Source organism: Drosophila ananassae, chromosome XL (assembly GCF_017639315.1).
Source record: "Drosophila ananassae strain 14024-0371.13 chromosome XL, ASM1763931v2, whole genome shotgun sequence".
NCBI classification, from domain to species: Eukaryota; Metazoa; Arthropoda; class Insecta; order Diptera; family Drosophilidae; genus Drosophila; species Drosophila ananassae.
In genome coordinates this window covers 6,630,923-6,646,756 of record NC_057931.1, presented here as the reverse complement: position 1 = coordinate 6,646,756, position 15,834 = coordinate 6,630,923, and the positions used below count along the sequence as shown (strand labels likewise).

General features: G+C 43.8%; 4 protein-coding genes across 10 annotated transcripts in view; 3 read left to right on the top strand and 1 right to left on the bottom strand.

Annotated features, from left to right (window-relative positions):
- LOC6502243 (flotillin-2) overlaps positions 1 to 15,834 on the bottom strand; it is a 105,585-nt gene that overhangs the window by 24,066 nt on the left and 65,685 nt on the right. The gene's annotated exons all lie outside the window — the stretch shown is intronic.
- On the top strand, positions 359 to 1,736 carry LOC6502184 (period circadian protein). The gene is made up of 2 exons (XM_001966030.4): positions 359 to 756; positions 842 to 1,736. The coding sequence occupies exons 1-2, from the start codon at positions 543 to 545 to the stop codon at positions 955 to 957; spliced, it is 330 nt and encodes a 109-aa protein (XP_001966066.1). The 5' UTR covers positions 359 to 542; the 3' UTR covers positions 958 to 1,736.
- LOC6502185 (glucose dehydrogenase [FAD, quinone]) lies at positions 1,913 to 4,866 on the top strand. Its single transcript, XM_001966029.4, has 2 exons — positions 1,913 to 2,242; positions 2,976 to 4,866. The coding sequence occupies exons 1-2, from the start codon at positions 1,946 to 1,948 to the stop codon at positions 4,596 to 4,598; spliced, it is 1,920 nt and encodes a 639-aa protein (XP_001966065.1). The 5' UTR covers positions 1,913 to 1,945; the 3' UTR covers positions 4,599 to 4,866.
- On the top strand, positions 5,594 to 9,107 carry LOC6502186 (glucose dehydrogenase [FAD, quinone]). The gene is made up of 3 exons (XM_001966028.4): positions 5,594 to 5,739; positions 6,533 to 7,551; positions 8,167 to 9,107. Exons 2-3 carry the CDS (start codon positions 6,579 to 6,581, stop codon positions 9,063 to 9,065), a joined length of 1,872 nt encoding a protein of 623 aa, XP_001966064.1. The 5' UTR covers positions 5,594 to 5,739; positions 6,533 to 6,578; the 3' UTR covers positions 9,066 to 9,107.

Below are 15,834 nucleotides of genomic sequence, written 5' to 3'. Positions count from 1 at the left end.
TCAATTGAATTCCCTCGCTCTGCTACTGTTTTCCTCCATTTAATCGAGCTTAGGTGGATAGTATTTCCCAGCGGTTCTGAACTTTAGCAATTTTGCAATCTCTGTTATTTATAATTTTTGTTTACCCTCTTGGTGAGGCTATATAAGTTGTTGATTGCGTTTGTGCCCCTTATCTGGGTCCGGTGATTGCGGATCATTAACATTTATTAAATGAGATTAAGAGCCACTTGGAATGGGTTTAAGGCTTTACGACACTACTTGGAGAGATTGGATTATTGGACTATAAGTGTAACAATTATAATAAGAAGTATTCTGAAAGTCTTATAGTCTTGTCCCCCCTACATCCGACTGTAATTTATGAGCGGTTAGTGAACTGAAATGGCAAATGGCAGCTTGGCAGCTCGACTCGGCCGGCTATCGAGTTTGACCAGTTTGATTCAGTGGGCCATGGCTTAAATCGCACAAATCGCAAATCGGAAAAGGTTTTTTCGAGACTTTTCATTGCGATTGCCGGCCAGTTCACGTCCGCCACTGAACGCAATATGACGCTGTCCGCGAATCCAAATATTCCTGCGATAATTAGGATTTTGGTCACACTGGCGCTCTTAAGCCAGAGCCTGGCCACACCGCAGCAGTTCCTTTTTGCCCAGGATCTGCTAACGGGAAGTGGAACAGGAACTGGCATAGGAACTGGAACAGGAACTAGTACAGGAACTGGAACTGGAGCTAATCCCCTGCCTGTTAATGATCCTTCTGGTGAGTTTTTAAAGCTCTAATTTAGAGGTTATGTTGAGGATTAATTTTCTATTAATTTTTTTTTTATAAAATATCCTTTTTTTAGATCTCAGTGCTGGTCTTAATCTGACCCCTGTTAGTAATCTGATCGCCGCCGCTGCCAATGCCGTGCCCCCCGCCCCCATTACGTTTATACGCACGGCCATGAACAGCGGCCTCTGACCGCCAGGTGGCGCCACCGTGAATTCTAGACCGCCCCAAAAAATATAATTCAAAATATCTTTAATTCTAAGAGCCTTTTTTTAAGATTTATTTTTTTTTTTTGTAAGTTAAGCTAATTGTTTGTTTATTAGTTTTTTTGTAGCCTCAGATTAGTGTTGAAAATGAGTTTATGAGACACGTTTTTATCTGGTGACAACAAAGTGTTAATATATTGTGCGATAAATTGCGGAAAGTCGGGAGATTTCTGGCTTATCTCGGCTTGTAATCAGGTCGCTTTCATTATCTCTATAGTTCCACTGTACGACAAAGTACAGTGAAGGAAGTGATGCAATAAAATATATTTTTAACAAATGAGATTATTTATTTTTTTTTTATAGAAATATTATTTGGAAAAAAAGTGTCTTTAAATTAAAAAATTTCATGATTTTTTTTTTTAATTCAGTTTAATTATATAATAGCTGTTAGGAACGTGACAAAAAATGTTAATTGTTTTAGGCTTTTTATGGAAAAAATGCGATTAGTTTTGGTCTAAAAAGTAAACCAGTTCTCGACACCCCAAAAAAGTGACTTGTTCTGGCACCAATTTCATTTTTCCATAAAATCTTAATTGTTTTTTAGCAATTAACAAAAAGATTAAATAGCAAATAATAGTTTTTTTTATAAACTACAAATTGTTATAATTTTTTAGACATGGGGAGTACCTATTTTAGAATCCCATAACTCTCAAATAATCCCATAAAAGTAAAGTTTAAAAATAAATGTTGGACAAAAAAAAACAGGCTATCCCCTGAAACTGGATCTGTAAAGTCACATCTGTGAGTCAACGTCCTCGGCACATGCCGAATAAATCGCACACAGGGGCGTCCGTCTGGGGGGAGGCTGCACTGTGCCCGGCGGGGCTTGCTCTTATCGGGGGAATCCGCCGTATAAAAGCCAATCCCCAGCCCCGAGGGCACTCCAGTTTGAGATACAGATACGCATCCGCGAGATGTCAGCCTGCCAGAACTCCACTCTGGACTGGAGCGGCCAGTGCCCCTCCCCGGCCACTGGCTTGTTCGCCGGAATGGTCAGCCTGCTGGTGCAGTCCCTCCTCGCCGCCCAGTGCCAGGTCTCGCCGCCCAGCCTCTGGCCGGAGGACTACCCCGGACCGCTGGAGGAACCCTACGACATGGTGGTGATTGGAGCGGGATCGGCTGGCTCTGTGGTGGCCAGTCGGCTCAGCGAGAATCCCCACTGGCGGGTGCTGGTCTTGGAGGCTGGCGGAGATCCTCCCGTGGAATCAGAGGTAGGTTTATGGCAAGGGGGGTTCTAGGGGGTAATTTATAGACTTTTTTAGGGAAATTATGGAAAAACTTAATTGGCTTTTGATAAGAAAATGAATTAAAATCACAGAAATTAATAATAGTAGCTTAAGGGGTTGCACCACTCTGGAAATTAAAAAAAAATATAAAAATAGAATAGAAGTATAAATATACGAAATATAATACTGAGAGAATTTTTGAGAAATATTTTGTAAAGATGGTCCTTAAAAGTGGAATATTATCAAGACTATGAAGAACTCTTTCTATTTTGAATATTTTTAGCTGAATTTTTGACCATATCCTAAACTTGCTATTAATTAAAGAATTAGATTAGAAATAATTGATAAATCAATTCGCAGAATTATTAATAGACAAGAAAAGTTTGATATTTTGGATCATAATAGAACTCTTTTTACGAAAATTCACTCTTTAAACTCTTTAAAATATATTTAACTAATACTATGTGTTAAATAATTAATTTCTCTTTAATATTTTTATAAAAATAAGAAAAGTCTAGAGTGGTGTAACCCCCTTATTCCCAAAAAACAAACTCCAAAGCATAATGAAAGCTCTTTTTTGAACAAAAAGTAAGCTTTCAACCGAAATGAAAGCCACTGCCAGCTTCTTCCAAAGATCAAAACCCAAAGTTTCAGAAAGAAAAGTATCTAGAATTAAAAATAAATAATTAATTTTAAATAAAACACTACCCCCCCACAGCTCCCCTCGCTGTTCTTTGGCCTGCAGCACACGGACTTTGTGTGGAACTACTTTGTGGAGCGGAGCGAGGCCTCCTGTCGGGGCATGAAGGAGGAGCGCTGCTACTGGCCGCGTGGCAGGATGCTGGGCGGATCGGGGGCCGCCAATGCCATGCTGTATGTGCGAGGGAACCGGCAGGACTTCGACGGCTGGGCGGCCTTGGGGAACACAGGGTGGAGCTACGACGAGGTCCTGCCCTTCTTCGAGAGGTCGGTGACCCCACAGGGCAATGCCACTCATCCGCGGGGCTATGTGAGCCTGAATCCCTTTGAGCGCCAGGACGAGGACATACACCAGTTGATCCTGGACGGAGCTGGGGAGCTGGGACTCCCGTATGTCAGGTCCTTTCAGGAAGGAAGCGAGACAGGATACGCCGACGTGCCGGGAACTATTCGAGAGGGCCACAGGATGAGCACCGCAAAGGGCTACCTGGGCGCTGTGGCCGCCACTCGTCCTAACCTTCATGTCCTTAAGAACGCCCGGGTGACCAGGATCAATGTCCAAGGAGACCGCGTGGTTTCGGTGGACTTTGTGAGAAGGGGGCTCCAGGAGAGGGTCTTCGTCAAAAAGGAAGCGGTTCTGTCCGCTGGAGCCATCGACTCGCCCGCTCTGCTCCTCCGGTCTGGGATAGGTCCTGCCCAGGACCTCGAAGACTTGGACATCCCAGTGCAACTGGAACTACCGGGTGTGGGTAAGAACCTCCAAGATCACGTGGTGATTCCCGTCTTCCTGCGACTCGACGAGGGACAGACCCCACTGCCCAAGGAGCAGGACATGCTGGACGATATCTACGAGTACCTGAGGCACCGGCGAGGTCCTTTGGCGACCCACGGACCCACCTCCCTGGTGGCCTTCGTGAACACCAACACCAGCAGCCAGAGTCCCTACCCGGACACGGAGTACCATCACCTGTTCTTCCGTCGCGGCCGCCACGACATGCTGAACATTTTCATGCAGGGCCTGTCCTTCCAGGACCAGTACATCGAGCGCCTGCAGGACTACCTCAAGGACTCGCACTTGCTGTGCGTCTTCGTGCTGCTCTCGCATCCAGTGGCCAGGGGGGAAGTGCGCTTAAGGAGCCCGGAGTCGGAAGAGAAGCCCATCCTGATCAGCAACTATCTGACAGAGCGGCAGGACGTGGAGACGGTACTCCGGGGGATCGGGTATCTGGAGAGTCTGATACAAACCAGATCCTTCCGGGATCACCTGGCCGACATCGCCCGTTTGCCCATCGAGGAGTGCGATGTCCTGGACTACCGCAGCGAGGCGTACTGGAGGTGCTACGCGAAGTACTTCAGTATAACCTGTTACCACCAGTCGGGTACTGTGAAAATGGGTCCTGCCCAGGACCACGAGGCCTGTGTAGATCCTCGCCTGAAGGTGTACGGCCTGGAGAACCTCCGGGTGGCGGACGCCAGCATCATGCCCAGGGTGGTCAGTGCCAACACCAATGCCGCCACCGTGATGATCGGCGAGAGGGCGGCGCAGTTCATTCGCGAGGACTGGCACGTCGACGAGAATCCCACTTGGGAATTCCCATCACATCTCGGCACTCTGGAGACCTGTCGGGAAGACGTGGATTGATCTGTTGATCTATTGATCGATTGGTCATCGATAAACCCGATAACGATCCGTAATTGCTCTTAATTACGAGATATGGGAAACTTGTTTTGGAAGTGTTGCGATTAGGAGCTTATAACTCACTTTTTTTTGCGATTTTTTAATAAGAAAAGTAAATCAGAAGGGTAAATATTATTTCTTTTGTAAATATTTAGGAGCTAAGGGGTTTATATTTAAGTGTTTTTTTTAAAGAAATATATATTAAATAATAAATCAAAGACCAATCAAAGCAGTTCTTGGATTCATTTCTGTTAAAGACCTTTGTCCTCTGGCACAAATATTTATCAGAAATATTTGACCAACCTCGATAACCCATAGATCTATACTATTTCCCCCCAAATAGGGCTTATGGGATTATATCTATTAACAAAAAACACCTGTTTGCTGGCCAGTACCCTCCCACCAGGCCAATAATAGAGATGTTTACCAAAAGCCAACACAGAAAACTGGTTTGCCAAATAAATACACTTATGTATACATAAATACGAATAGAACTCCCATGTACACCTTATAGTGTAGCCCAAAAACCTGGTCTTATCAGCTGGAACTGGAAATGTTAAAAAAAAGAAACTAAAAACTGGAAGTGCCACCCAAAATAAAAACACGAGCATAAAGATAAGCCCTCTCCCAGCCCAGAGACTCTTCGAAGACCCCACTAAATAGTGATCCGTAGTCGGGGTTTATCACACACCTCCATACACCTCTATACACCTCTACCCATAATCTACCCGAGTGATAAGGGGGAGTGCCTAGGTGCGTCTAATTTATGTGAGTGTGTGGTGTTGTGCCAGAAGAGACGAGAGTAGTCGCAGTAGAACCGACCACTTTGAGGGCAGAGCCAAGCCAAATGCAAATCGCCTCCAAGCTAGTTTGATTTACGGACGCCGCTGGAATACGAACAAATACAACAAAAAAATTGGATGGGAAAAATAGAGGAAAAAATAAAACACCACCACGACCAATTCCGTACAAATTCCGGGTGAACGCCGGCTGTCCAGTTCAGTTGCCGTCGAACGGAGAGACCCGACGTACGTGGCTGCGGTTTAAGGATTGGATTGGAGAGTGCCAGAGGAGTACCAGAGGTCTACTAGAGGATTTCTAAAAGGTAACTATGGATCTTGGACAAAGGATAGGGGAGATATCCTGAATATCTAACTAAAGGGCAGGTTCTTCTTTTTAAAACATATTTTTTAGAAATATATAGTGAAAAGTATTGTGTTTTGTTTTTGGAATAGTTCAAGTTCAAGGTTTCAAGTTCAAAACTTGTTTTGTAAAAAAGAATTGGAAGGAAAGTAGTTTAAAATTTAAGTAACAAATTAAAATAAACTATAACTGCAAAGTTTTAAAGATAGATAAAGATACAAACTAAATTATTTAATTATTATAATTTATTTTATGGAACAACTTTTATTAGCTTCTACTTATGAGAAGCGAGGAGGAGGGCCTTGTTATTTTATTTAATATTTTTCAATTATTTAATGGGATTTTAGAATAGAATAGAGCAGTTTAGAATGTTCATATGGTTTTTTAAGTAAACATAATGAGAAGCGAAGAGGAGACACCTGTTTTTTGACTAGTTTTAAGTATATATTTATGGTATTTAAATTTTTGTTTAATTTTTTTTGAGAACTACAATTAAAAGACTATGAGAACCGATGAGGAGAGAGGGTGTTTTATTGACTAACTAAACCCTATGTCTAGGGAAAAGGAAAGCACTTACTTTCCTTTAGATTTCATATATTTAATAGATATAGATATTTTTTCACTTTTTGTCTAAGTAAACCTTATGAGAAGTGAGGAGAAGGGACTTACTATTTAAATATTTAATTTTAAGCATAATTATTCCACTTTAAAAAATGATAAATGACATAAATAACAATTCCCTTTATTTTTCCCAGATCTTGAAGAATCTTTAGCGAGAAAGTCCATAAGGAATCGCTGGAAATGGAGTTCCTGAGTGCCCAGTGCGCCGCCCGGTCGGCAGGACCTGCCAACACGCTGATGTCCCTGCTGCTGACCACCCTGATAACCAAGTACTGCGAGCTGAGCGGCCAGCAGCAGTGGCCGGCGGACCAGGGCGACTGGCTGGAGCAGGCCGGTGGCTTCCGGGATGACTACGACTTCATAGTGATTGGATCGGGAAGTTCCGGCTCGGTGGTGGCTGGAAGACTGGCCGAGGAATCCAACTGGAAAGTGCTACTGCTGGAGGCTGGCGGAGATCCCCCCATCGAGACGGAGTTCGTGGCCTGGCACATGGCTACCCAGTTCTCCGAGTGGGACTGGCAGTACCACACGGAGCCGAATGGACGGGCCTGCATGGCGATGCTGGGCGAGAGCTGCCACTGGCCCAGGGGCAAGATGCTGGGAGGGACCAACGGCATGAACGCGATGATCTACGCCCGGGGCACCCGGGAGGACTTTGACGACTGGGAGCGACGCGGCAACACCGGCTGGGGCTACGACGAGGTCCTCAAGCACTTCCGCAAGGCGGAGGACCTCCGCTCCACCCGCCCAGACTACAAGCCCGGCGATCATGGCGTTGGAGGACCCATGGGCCTCAACAACTACGTCTCGGATAATGAGTTCCGGTCCACGATCCGTGCCGGTATGCAGGAGATGGGCTACGGCAGTGCTCCGGACTTCACGGAGGGCTCTTTTGTTGGACAGATGGACATCCTGGGCACCCAGGACGGCGGCCGTCGCATCACCACCGCCCGCTCTCACATGCGCAAGGACACGCCCAACCTGCACATCCTGCGCCACGCCCACGTCAAGAAGATCAACCTGGACGGCCAGAACCGGGCGGAGAGTGTGACCTTTGTGCATCGCGGGAAGAAGGAGTACACGGTGAAGGCCAGCAAGGAGGTGGTGCTGTCGGCAGGAGCCATTGGCTCCCCCCAGATCCTGATGCTGTCGGGTAAGAAGTCCTTTATTACCTCTCCCCTTGTGTCAATAATGCAGTGGCATCTTGGATGGGATTACGGAAGATTAGGGCCAGTTTCTGCATCCAGAAAGCCAGGGAGCTCAAGTGATAAAGCAGGGGATTGGCAGCTGCGGTTAGTTGGTGGCGATTAGATAGCCCGAATGATATCAGATGGGAGGGAGGGGTTCCCCGCCTGTCGATACGGTCAGGCCCCTCAAGGTCAGGCCCAAGGTCAAGTGCTAGATGTCACCCCGATCGCAGTGGATTGTAAAATATATCAACCTACTTTATGGATGGAATATTTTCATTTCATTCCTGATGGCATTATGACTTCGCACAAAACACAAAGTTCTTCAAATACGCACCTGAAAGTAGAAGAATAAGAGATATATTAGTGTTATAATGGGTCACAGGTGTGCTATAGAGTATCATACTCGAGATCTAGTCCAGAAACCTATAGTTTATTCAAATCTTGAGAGAGAAACTAGTTTCAAGAAGAGTTTCTGAAGAGACTGGTTCTTGAAACGGGTTTTCCTTAAAAAACTCATGTTTCTAATCTTAAAGTTTAAATTTGAAAACATAATTCCCTAAAAATAATATATATTTCAGGCGTTGGACCCGCCGATCACCTGAAGAGCCTGGGTATCCCCCTGAAACTGGACCTGCCCGTCGGCAAGAACCTCAAGGACCATGCCAGTCTGCCGGTTATCTTCCAGATCGACAAGTCCACCGCCCGTGTACCCACCGAGGAGGAGCTGGTGGACGCCATGTTCAACCTGCTGATGGGCCGCTACAGCAAGCTGCTCCACCACGAGGCCACCGCCCTCACGGGCTTCATCAACACCACCACCATTGAGGGCCCTAATCCGGACATCCAGACCACCAACTTCTTCAGTTTGATGCAGAGCCCCGAACTGAAGGGCTATGTGGCCGCCACTGGCTTCAATGAGCGCGTGGCCAAGAGCATCCTGTCCGCCAACCAGAACTCCAACACCTACATCACCTACCTGCTCCATTTGAAGCCCTTCTCCGCCGGCCAGCTGACCCTGCAGTCGGCCGACTACCTGGAATCGCCACTCATCGATCCCGGCTACATGACCGACCAGCGGGACGTGGACACCTACATCCGGGCCCTGAACATCTACAAGAACCTGCCCAAGACGAAGGCCTTCAGCGAGCGGGAGGCGGCCCTCCACAAGGTCGATCTGGAGGCGTGCAACGGTCTGGAGTACCAATCGGACGACTACTGGCGCTGCTACATCCGTCACATGACCACCACGGTCTACCATCCGGTGGGCACTACCAAGATGGGTCCCAAGAACGATCCCACCGCTGTGGTGGATGCCCGCCTGCGGGTCCATGGGGCGAAGGGTCTCCGGGTGATCGATGCCAGCATCATGCCGGACATCGTGGGCGCCAACACGAACGCCGCCTGCATCATGATTGGGGAGAAGGGCGCCGACATGATCAAGGAGGACTATCTGGGCGCCAAGCACACCGAGCTTTGAATCTAAAGTTTGCGATATTACACGATTATCACTTAGTTATTACGTTTTTTTTGTCTATTTTTTTTGAAAATGTTTAAAAAATAAATATGTATAACATGTATTAAAAAGTGGCCTCATTTTTTAAAAGAATACAAAGATTTTAAACTATTTTACACAAAAATGTAAAAAAAATCCCTCCCCCTAGTGGTGGGTGTCCATGCTAAACAGTTTGACAATCACTCAGAAACTGTAGTACAGTTTGAAAGCCCTAGCTAGCTAGAATCAAAGGAGATTTTGGTTTTTTATTTTTTAAATATTTAAATAAAATCTAAATAAATTAAAAAAACACCTTTTTTGATTCAAAATTAATCACTTTTATGGAAAAATTAATTGTTGGTTGCATATTTCACATAATTTGATGTAATTTTTACTCCAAAAACTGCCCCATCAGCATTGAATGGCGAATTGTTTTGTGTATCTTTGAGATACTTCGATGCTCGGCCTGGTTAACACTTGTTGACCACTGGCCACTGAACAGCAATTCGGTTCGTTTCATTTTTGATTGACAGCTTTCACTTTTTGCCTTATCTTTTTTTCGGTTTTAAATAAATTTGTAAATAAATTGCACGGCCGGGGACTCGACTTATTCATTATCCATGGCCCGCCATGATCGAAATATGTACATATATTTAACTTATTTTCATTTTTTTTTTCTTTGTAGGCGCCACAAAGCGTGCCAAGTTTAACATTTTTGGGCGATCATCTAATGGCTGGCAGTGCATACCAAAAACTAATCGCAATTAATTGTTGGCCAAGTTGGTTCAGATGTTTGTTAAATAATTGTATAATCGGTAAGGAAATTAGGGGTTTCTTTTGGTTAAAATTAGAGGTTAAAATTGGGGATATTATAGGGAGGATATAGGGAATAAGAGGAGGTACTAATTTCCACTAGGACTAGGACTAGGAGAGTTAAGAGAGCGTTAAAAGTCCTTATTCTTTTTAATTTAGATTTTTGGAGCTTATACTTTCTAAGTGGCCTTTAAACTAGACTAACATAAGTAGAGAAGGATAAACTAGTTATTAATTAAACCCATTTATCTGAGAAGACTAATAACTCCCTCTTATCCTTTCAGGAATTTAAACCATTTTTCTAACCATCTTCTAAAGGAAAAAACAATACTAGATACTGGAAACTAAGTAATTGCTTGCAACACTCCTATTTTTTATCATTTCTTCCAGCACTTTCCAACATTTTTCTGCATTTTTTATTGAATTCAATTAGCCAAGAGGTTAGCGTAATAAGTAACTCTCTTCTCTGCCATGCACTTGACCAAAAACCGAACCAAATGGAATCCAATTAAACGAAATGCGAGATAATTGCTTTGTAGGTTAGTGGATAAAGCCTGGGAGAGGGGTAAGTGTTTCGGAAGTGGCCATGACGCTTTCGGAAATTCCCAAAAATAAAAAAAAAACAATACAAAAAAGAAAACAAGAAGCTAAGCCATTTGAGGCGTTTAGGAAAGTGATTAGATGAGAGATGAGCGTTGCTAACGGCGGCCATTTGTTGGGCTGCTGGATGTGTCGGTTGTCAGTTTGCCGGCTACCAATTGCCCACTGTTTCGCCACCCCCTCCCCGCCTCTTCCCACCCTTCCTCCAGCCACGCCCCCTTTCTTAGCCGCCCCACAGAGTGCGTGGTAACCTACATACTACCCATACACGTACAAGCCGGGCTTTTTGGCGTCAAGCACGTCGGTCATGCTCGACTGCTGCCCAGATACACGAGGCGAGATACAAGCTAGAGATGGACGTGACTGGGGCAAGGAAAACGTGAGTCACGAGTGCCTATCTTTTTAATACGATATTTCGGAATAATAAGGAATCTACTGAGAAAAATTTTAAGGTATTAAGTTGGAGAATCGCACAGGAATTGGCAAAGATATAGGCGTCCTAAGGGGCCAAATACGAGAACCTGGGATTTCCTAAGGGGTCTCCCCACAAAAATGTGAAAAATTTTGAAAAAATATTTCGTTGCCAGACTTTGATGCAGATCGACGGGGAATCGATCCACTAATCGATAAAGGTACTCCTTTCCAGAATCGGATCAGAATTGGCTGAGATATAGCCATCGTAAGGGCCCACATGGGGAAATCCGGGATTTCGGAAGGGATCTCCCCACAAAAATGTGAAAAATTTTGAAAAAATATTTCATAGCCAGATTTTGATGCAGATTGACGGGGAATCGACCCACTTATCGATAAAGGTAGTCCTTTCCAGAATCGGATCAGAATTGGCCGAGATGTAGCCATCGTAAGGGCCCACATGGGGAAATCCGGGATTTCGGAAGGGGTCTCCCCACAAAAATGTGAAAAATTTTGAAAAAATATTTTGCTTCCAGATTTTGATGCAGAATGGCGAGGAATCAACCCACTTATCGATAAAGGTAATCCTTTTTGAAATCGGATCAGAATTGGCCGAGATATAGCCATCGTAAGGGCCCATATGGGGAAATCCGGGATTTCGGAAGGGGTCTCCCCACAAAAATGTGAAAAATTTTGAAAAAATATTTCATAGCCAGATTTTGATGCAGATTGACGGGGAATCGACCCACTTATCGATAAAGGTAGTCCTTTCCAGAATCGGATCAGAATTGGCCGAGATGTAGCCATCGTAAGGGCCCACATGGGGAAATCCGGGATTTCGGAAGGGGTCTCCCCACAAAAATTGAAAAAATTTTGAAAAAATATTTTGCTTCCAGATTTTGATGCAGAATGGCGAGGAATCAACCCACTTATCGATAAAGGTAATCCTTTTTGAAATCGGATCAGAATTGGCCGAGATATAGCCATCGTAAGGGCCCATATGGGGAAATCCGGGATTTCGGAAGGGGTCTCCCCACAAAAATGTGAAAAATTTTGAAAAAATATTTCATAGCCAGATTTTGATGCAGATTGACGGGGAATCGACCCACTTATCGATAAAGGTAGTCCTTTCCAGAATCGGATCAGAATTGGCCGAGATGTAGCCATCGTAAGGGCCCACATGGGGAAATCCGGGATTTCGGAAGGGGTCTCCCCACAAAAATGTGAAAAATTTTGAAAAAATATTTTGCAGCCAGATTTTGATGCAGATCGACGGGGAATCGATCCACTAATCGATAAAGCCAATCCTTTCCAGAATCGGATCAGAATTGGCCGAGATATAGCCATCGTAAGGGCCCATATGGGGAAATCCGGGATTTCGGAAGGGGTCTCCCCACAAAAATGTGAAAAATTTTGAAAAAATATTTCATAGCCAGATTTTGATGCAGATTGACGGGGAATCGACCCACTTATCGATAAAGGTAGTCCTTTCCAGAATCGGATCAGAATTGGCCGAGATGTAGCCATCGTAAGGGCCCACATGGGGAAATCCGGGATTTCGGAAGGGGTCTCCCCACAAAAATGTGAAAAATTTTGAAAAAATATTTTGCAGCCAGATTTTGATGCAGATCGACGGGGAATCGATCCACTAATCGATAAAGCCAATCCTTTCCAGAATCGGATCAGAATTGGCCGAGATATAGCCATCGTAAGGGCCCATATGGGGAAATCCGGGATTTCGGAAGGGGTCTCCCCACAAAAATTGAAAAAATTTTGAAAAAATATTTTGCTTCCAGATTTTGATGCAGAATGGCGAGGAATCAACCCACTTATCGATAAAGGTAATCCTTTCCAGAATCGGATCAGAATTGGCCGAGATATAGCCATCGTAAGGGCCCACATGGGGAAATCCGGGATTTCGGAAGGGATCTCCCCACAAAAATGTGAAAAATTTTGAAAAAATATTTCGTTGCCAGATTTTGATGCAGATCGACGGGGAATCGATCCACTTATCGATAAAGGTAATCCTTTCCAGAATCGGATCAGAATTGGCTGAGATATAGCCATCCTGAGGGGTGACATGAAAATAAAGGATTAAAAAAGAAAAATCCCAAAAAGAAGTGGTTTTTTCAAGAATTTTGATGCAGATTTATGGAAAACTTAACTTTAAAATGTTCCAGGAAGTGCATTTGAGAATCGTACGATAGCCAGTAGAGATATAGACCATTCTATTGGTCATACGACCTACATATAATAAAATATTCCTCAAAGCCCCATTGGAATAATCACGCTGCCATCGCTAGTACAAGAGCTGGAGTACTCGAAGCACTTGCTGGCATTACTACATACCTGTGGCTTCATTTGTTGCTTGCATTTGTCGTTTAATGAAGTTCATTTTCGGGCACAGAGAGCACACTCACAGATACAGATACACAGATACTCAGCCGGGCAGATACAAAGATACAGATAGGAATGACACAGCAGAAAGATATAGCCAGGCAGGCATTGAAAAATCCAAAAAAACAATAGAAAGGGGCCGCGGAGGGCAAACTGACACTAAATGTTATGTCACCCCCTCCTGATGGGGGGAGGGGAGGAGGGCGGAGGTGCCGCACTAGGGAGGGGGGGACTGTGGCGCCTCTTCACTTTAGCCAACTTTTATTATTACTTGGCAGGGCCTCTTCTATTTTCACTTTTAATTGCCCTCGAGCCAAGTGTGTTTGCTTATTGGGCAATTGGCCCACAAGAAATATGGCCCACATATTCAGGTACTATATACATATGTTAGTACCCATAGGAAAGTACAGCCGGAAATGGTGTCTGGTCTGGTGTGAACCCATCGGGGTAACACTAAGTGTAATTGTGGCGGAAATCGCTGATTAAATATATAAACAGAAGCCTGGGAACCAAACTGAAAGTTAAAATAGAGTATTACAAGACTTTAGGGGGTTTTAGAGATTGTTTTTAGAGGATATTATGAGAAGGGAATTACAAGACTTGAGAGATTATAGAATATTATAGGAAGGAATACCAGACTTAAGGGTTTTAAGGAGGTGCTTTCTTTATAACATATCTTAAGATCTGTAGAAATTCTATTCTATTTTTTATATTTTTGGAACTAAAACGACACCTAAATGGGGATACAAGACTAAGGATAAGGATATTATTATCGTGTAATTTGTATTATTTATTAAACTAGAAACCACAAGTCCCTGACTAACTCTTCCCAAGATCCATCAAAAAGGGCCTCCCTACCTGCCCGAGTTATAAAATCTAACAAATTGTGGTCATTGAAGTATGGCCCTTGACCCTCCGCGGCTCTAAGACTTGGAATTTAACAAAAAATAAACAAAGAAAAAATAAAAATAGAGGCACAAGTTGTCATCGCAAAAAGTTTTGACAAGTTTATTTGTGGTTTTATTGTCGGAGTTGTGTTTTATTGGGCAGTTGGGGCAGTGAGGCAGTGGGGGGGCTACTTGGGTTTCCTCCAAACACATTCGCAGGGAAAAACTGACTTTAAGACCGACCCGACCTTGCCCCATTAGACGGCGATATAAATCAAGCGATCGTCACATTGTCGCTTTTTTTTTAATTTGCGGGCATTATATTGCGTGGGACTTTCGTCATAAAGTGGGGGGATTTGATTGGAAAATGCTCCAGATACTCCCAGCTACTTCATAGATAGAGGTAGAGGTAGATCCAATAGATGGCCATTTTAGAACGGATAGTTTTCCCAGATTATATAACTCATACGCCCCGTATTCGCTTCCAATGAGTCTTGTATAATAGAGTGCCATGAAACCCATTTAACTTCCAATTTTTATCAATTTTTTATAATAAAATCTAAACCAAATCATTCTCATTTCCATTTAACTTTAATATATATTGCACTTTTTTCAATCACCATTCAATTCGAGTAACAAATTGGAAGAAAGATTGATTTTTGGCCAGGGTAGTCAGGGTAGCCAGGAGTATCTGTATCTTTTGTGCAACAATGCCAACCGGGAAGCCATTAATGCCAAATACAAATATCTGTATCTGTGTGAATAGCGATAACCCCAAACTATCACCCCATAGACCAGATACATAAAATAGAGCAATTTCGGGGAATGCGTCCATTGTCCATTGACGATTTCCGATGGTATTTGAAAACTTGTTTTTTATTTAATATCCGCTTGATGTACAGGTGCAGTGTAATGACAATTACCTGGCCATAAGGTGTTGCTTGTTGGCCAAAAAACCGGTTAAAATATAAATTTCATCAAAAATATCTGCCTTTTTCGAACTCCAATGCCAAACTTTTCAATTGATTGCGGATTCTGTTGGTTTTTTATGATTTCTTTTTGGGATGTACAAACTCAAGAGGTAGTACAGTAATAACTGAACTAAAGGAACTTGTTTCTTACCAAAACTAAAAAAATGGATATTTTTTTAATTATTTTAAAATAAAATTATTTTCTATTATAAATTTTGAAATAACAATTTTTAAGATTTTTTTCCAAAAATGTATCTTATTGAGGTCTTACGTTATACGTAATTGCTATTTCTACCAATCTTATGGCTTACGTGAGCGATCCCACAGCCGCAAAACAACTCAACTAAGGAGAGAGAAGAGCACACACGCATAACCGTTAACCGTAAAGCGAGCATGAAGGTCGTCTGCCGTCTGACGTCTGACGTCTGCAAGGAGAGCCCCTTCAAGAGGAAGAAGCAGCACAAAAGCCCACTAGGCCACAAAAACCGCAAATGTCAGATGCGAGAGTGCGTGGCAGAGCGGGTGGCGAAGCGGCAGAAGGAGCTGGAGCTGAAGCTTATATGCGAGTACCGTTTCGCAATGCACAGCAGCCAGCGCAACCGCAACCGCAGCCGGAGCAGCAGCCGACCATGTGGGTGAAGTGCGAAAGAGAGGCAGCGAACAGGAGGAGCGTGA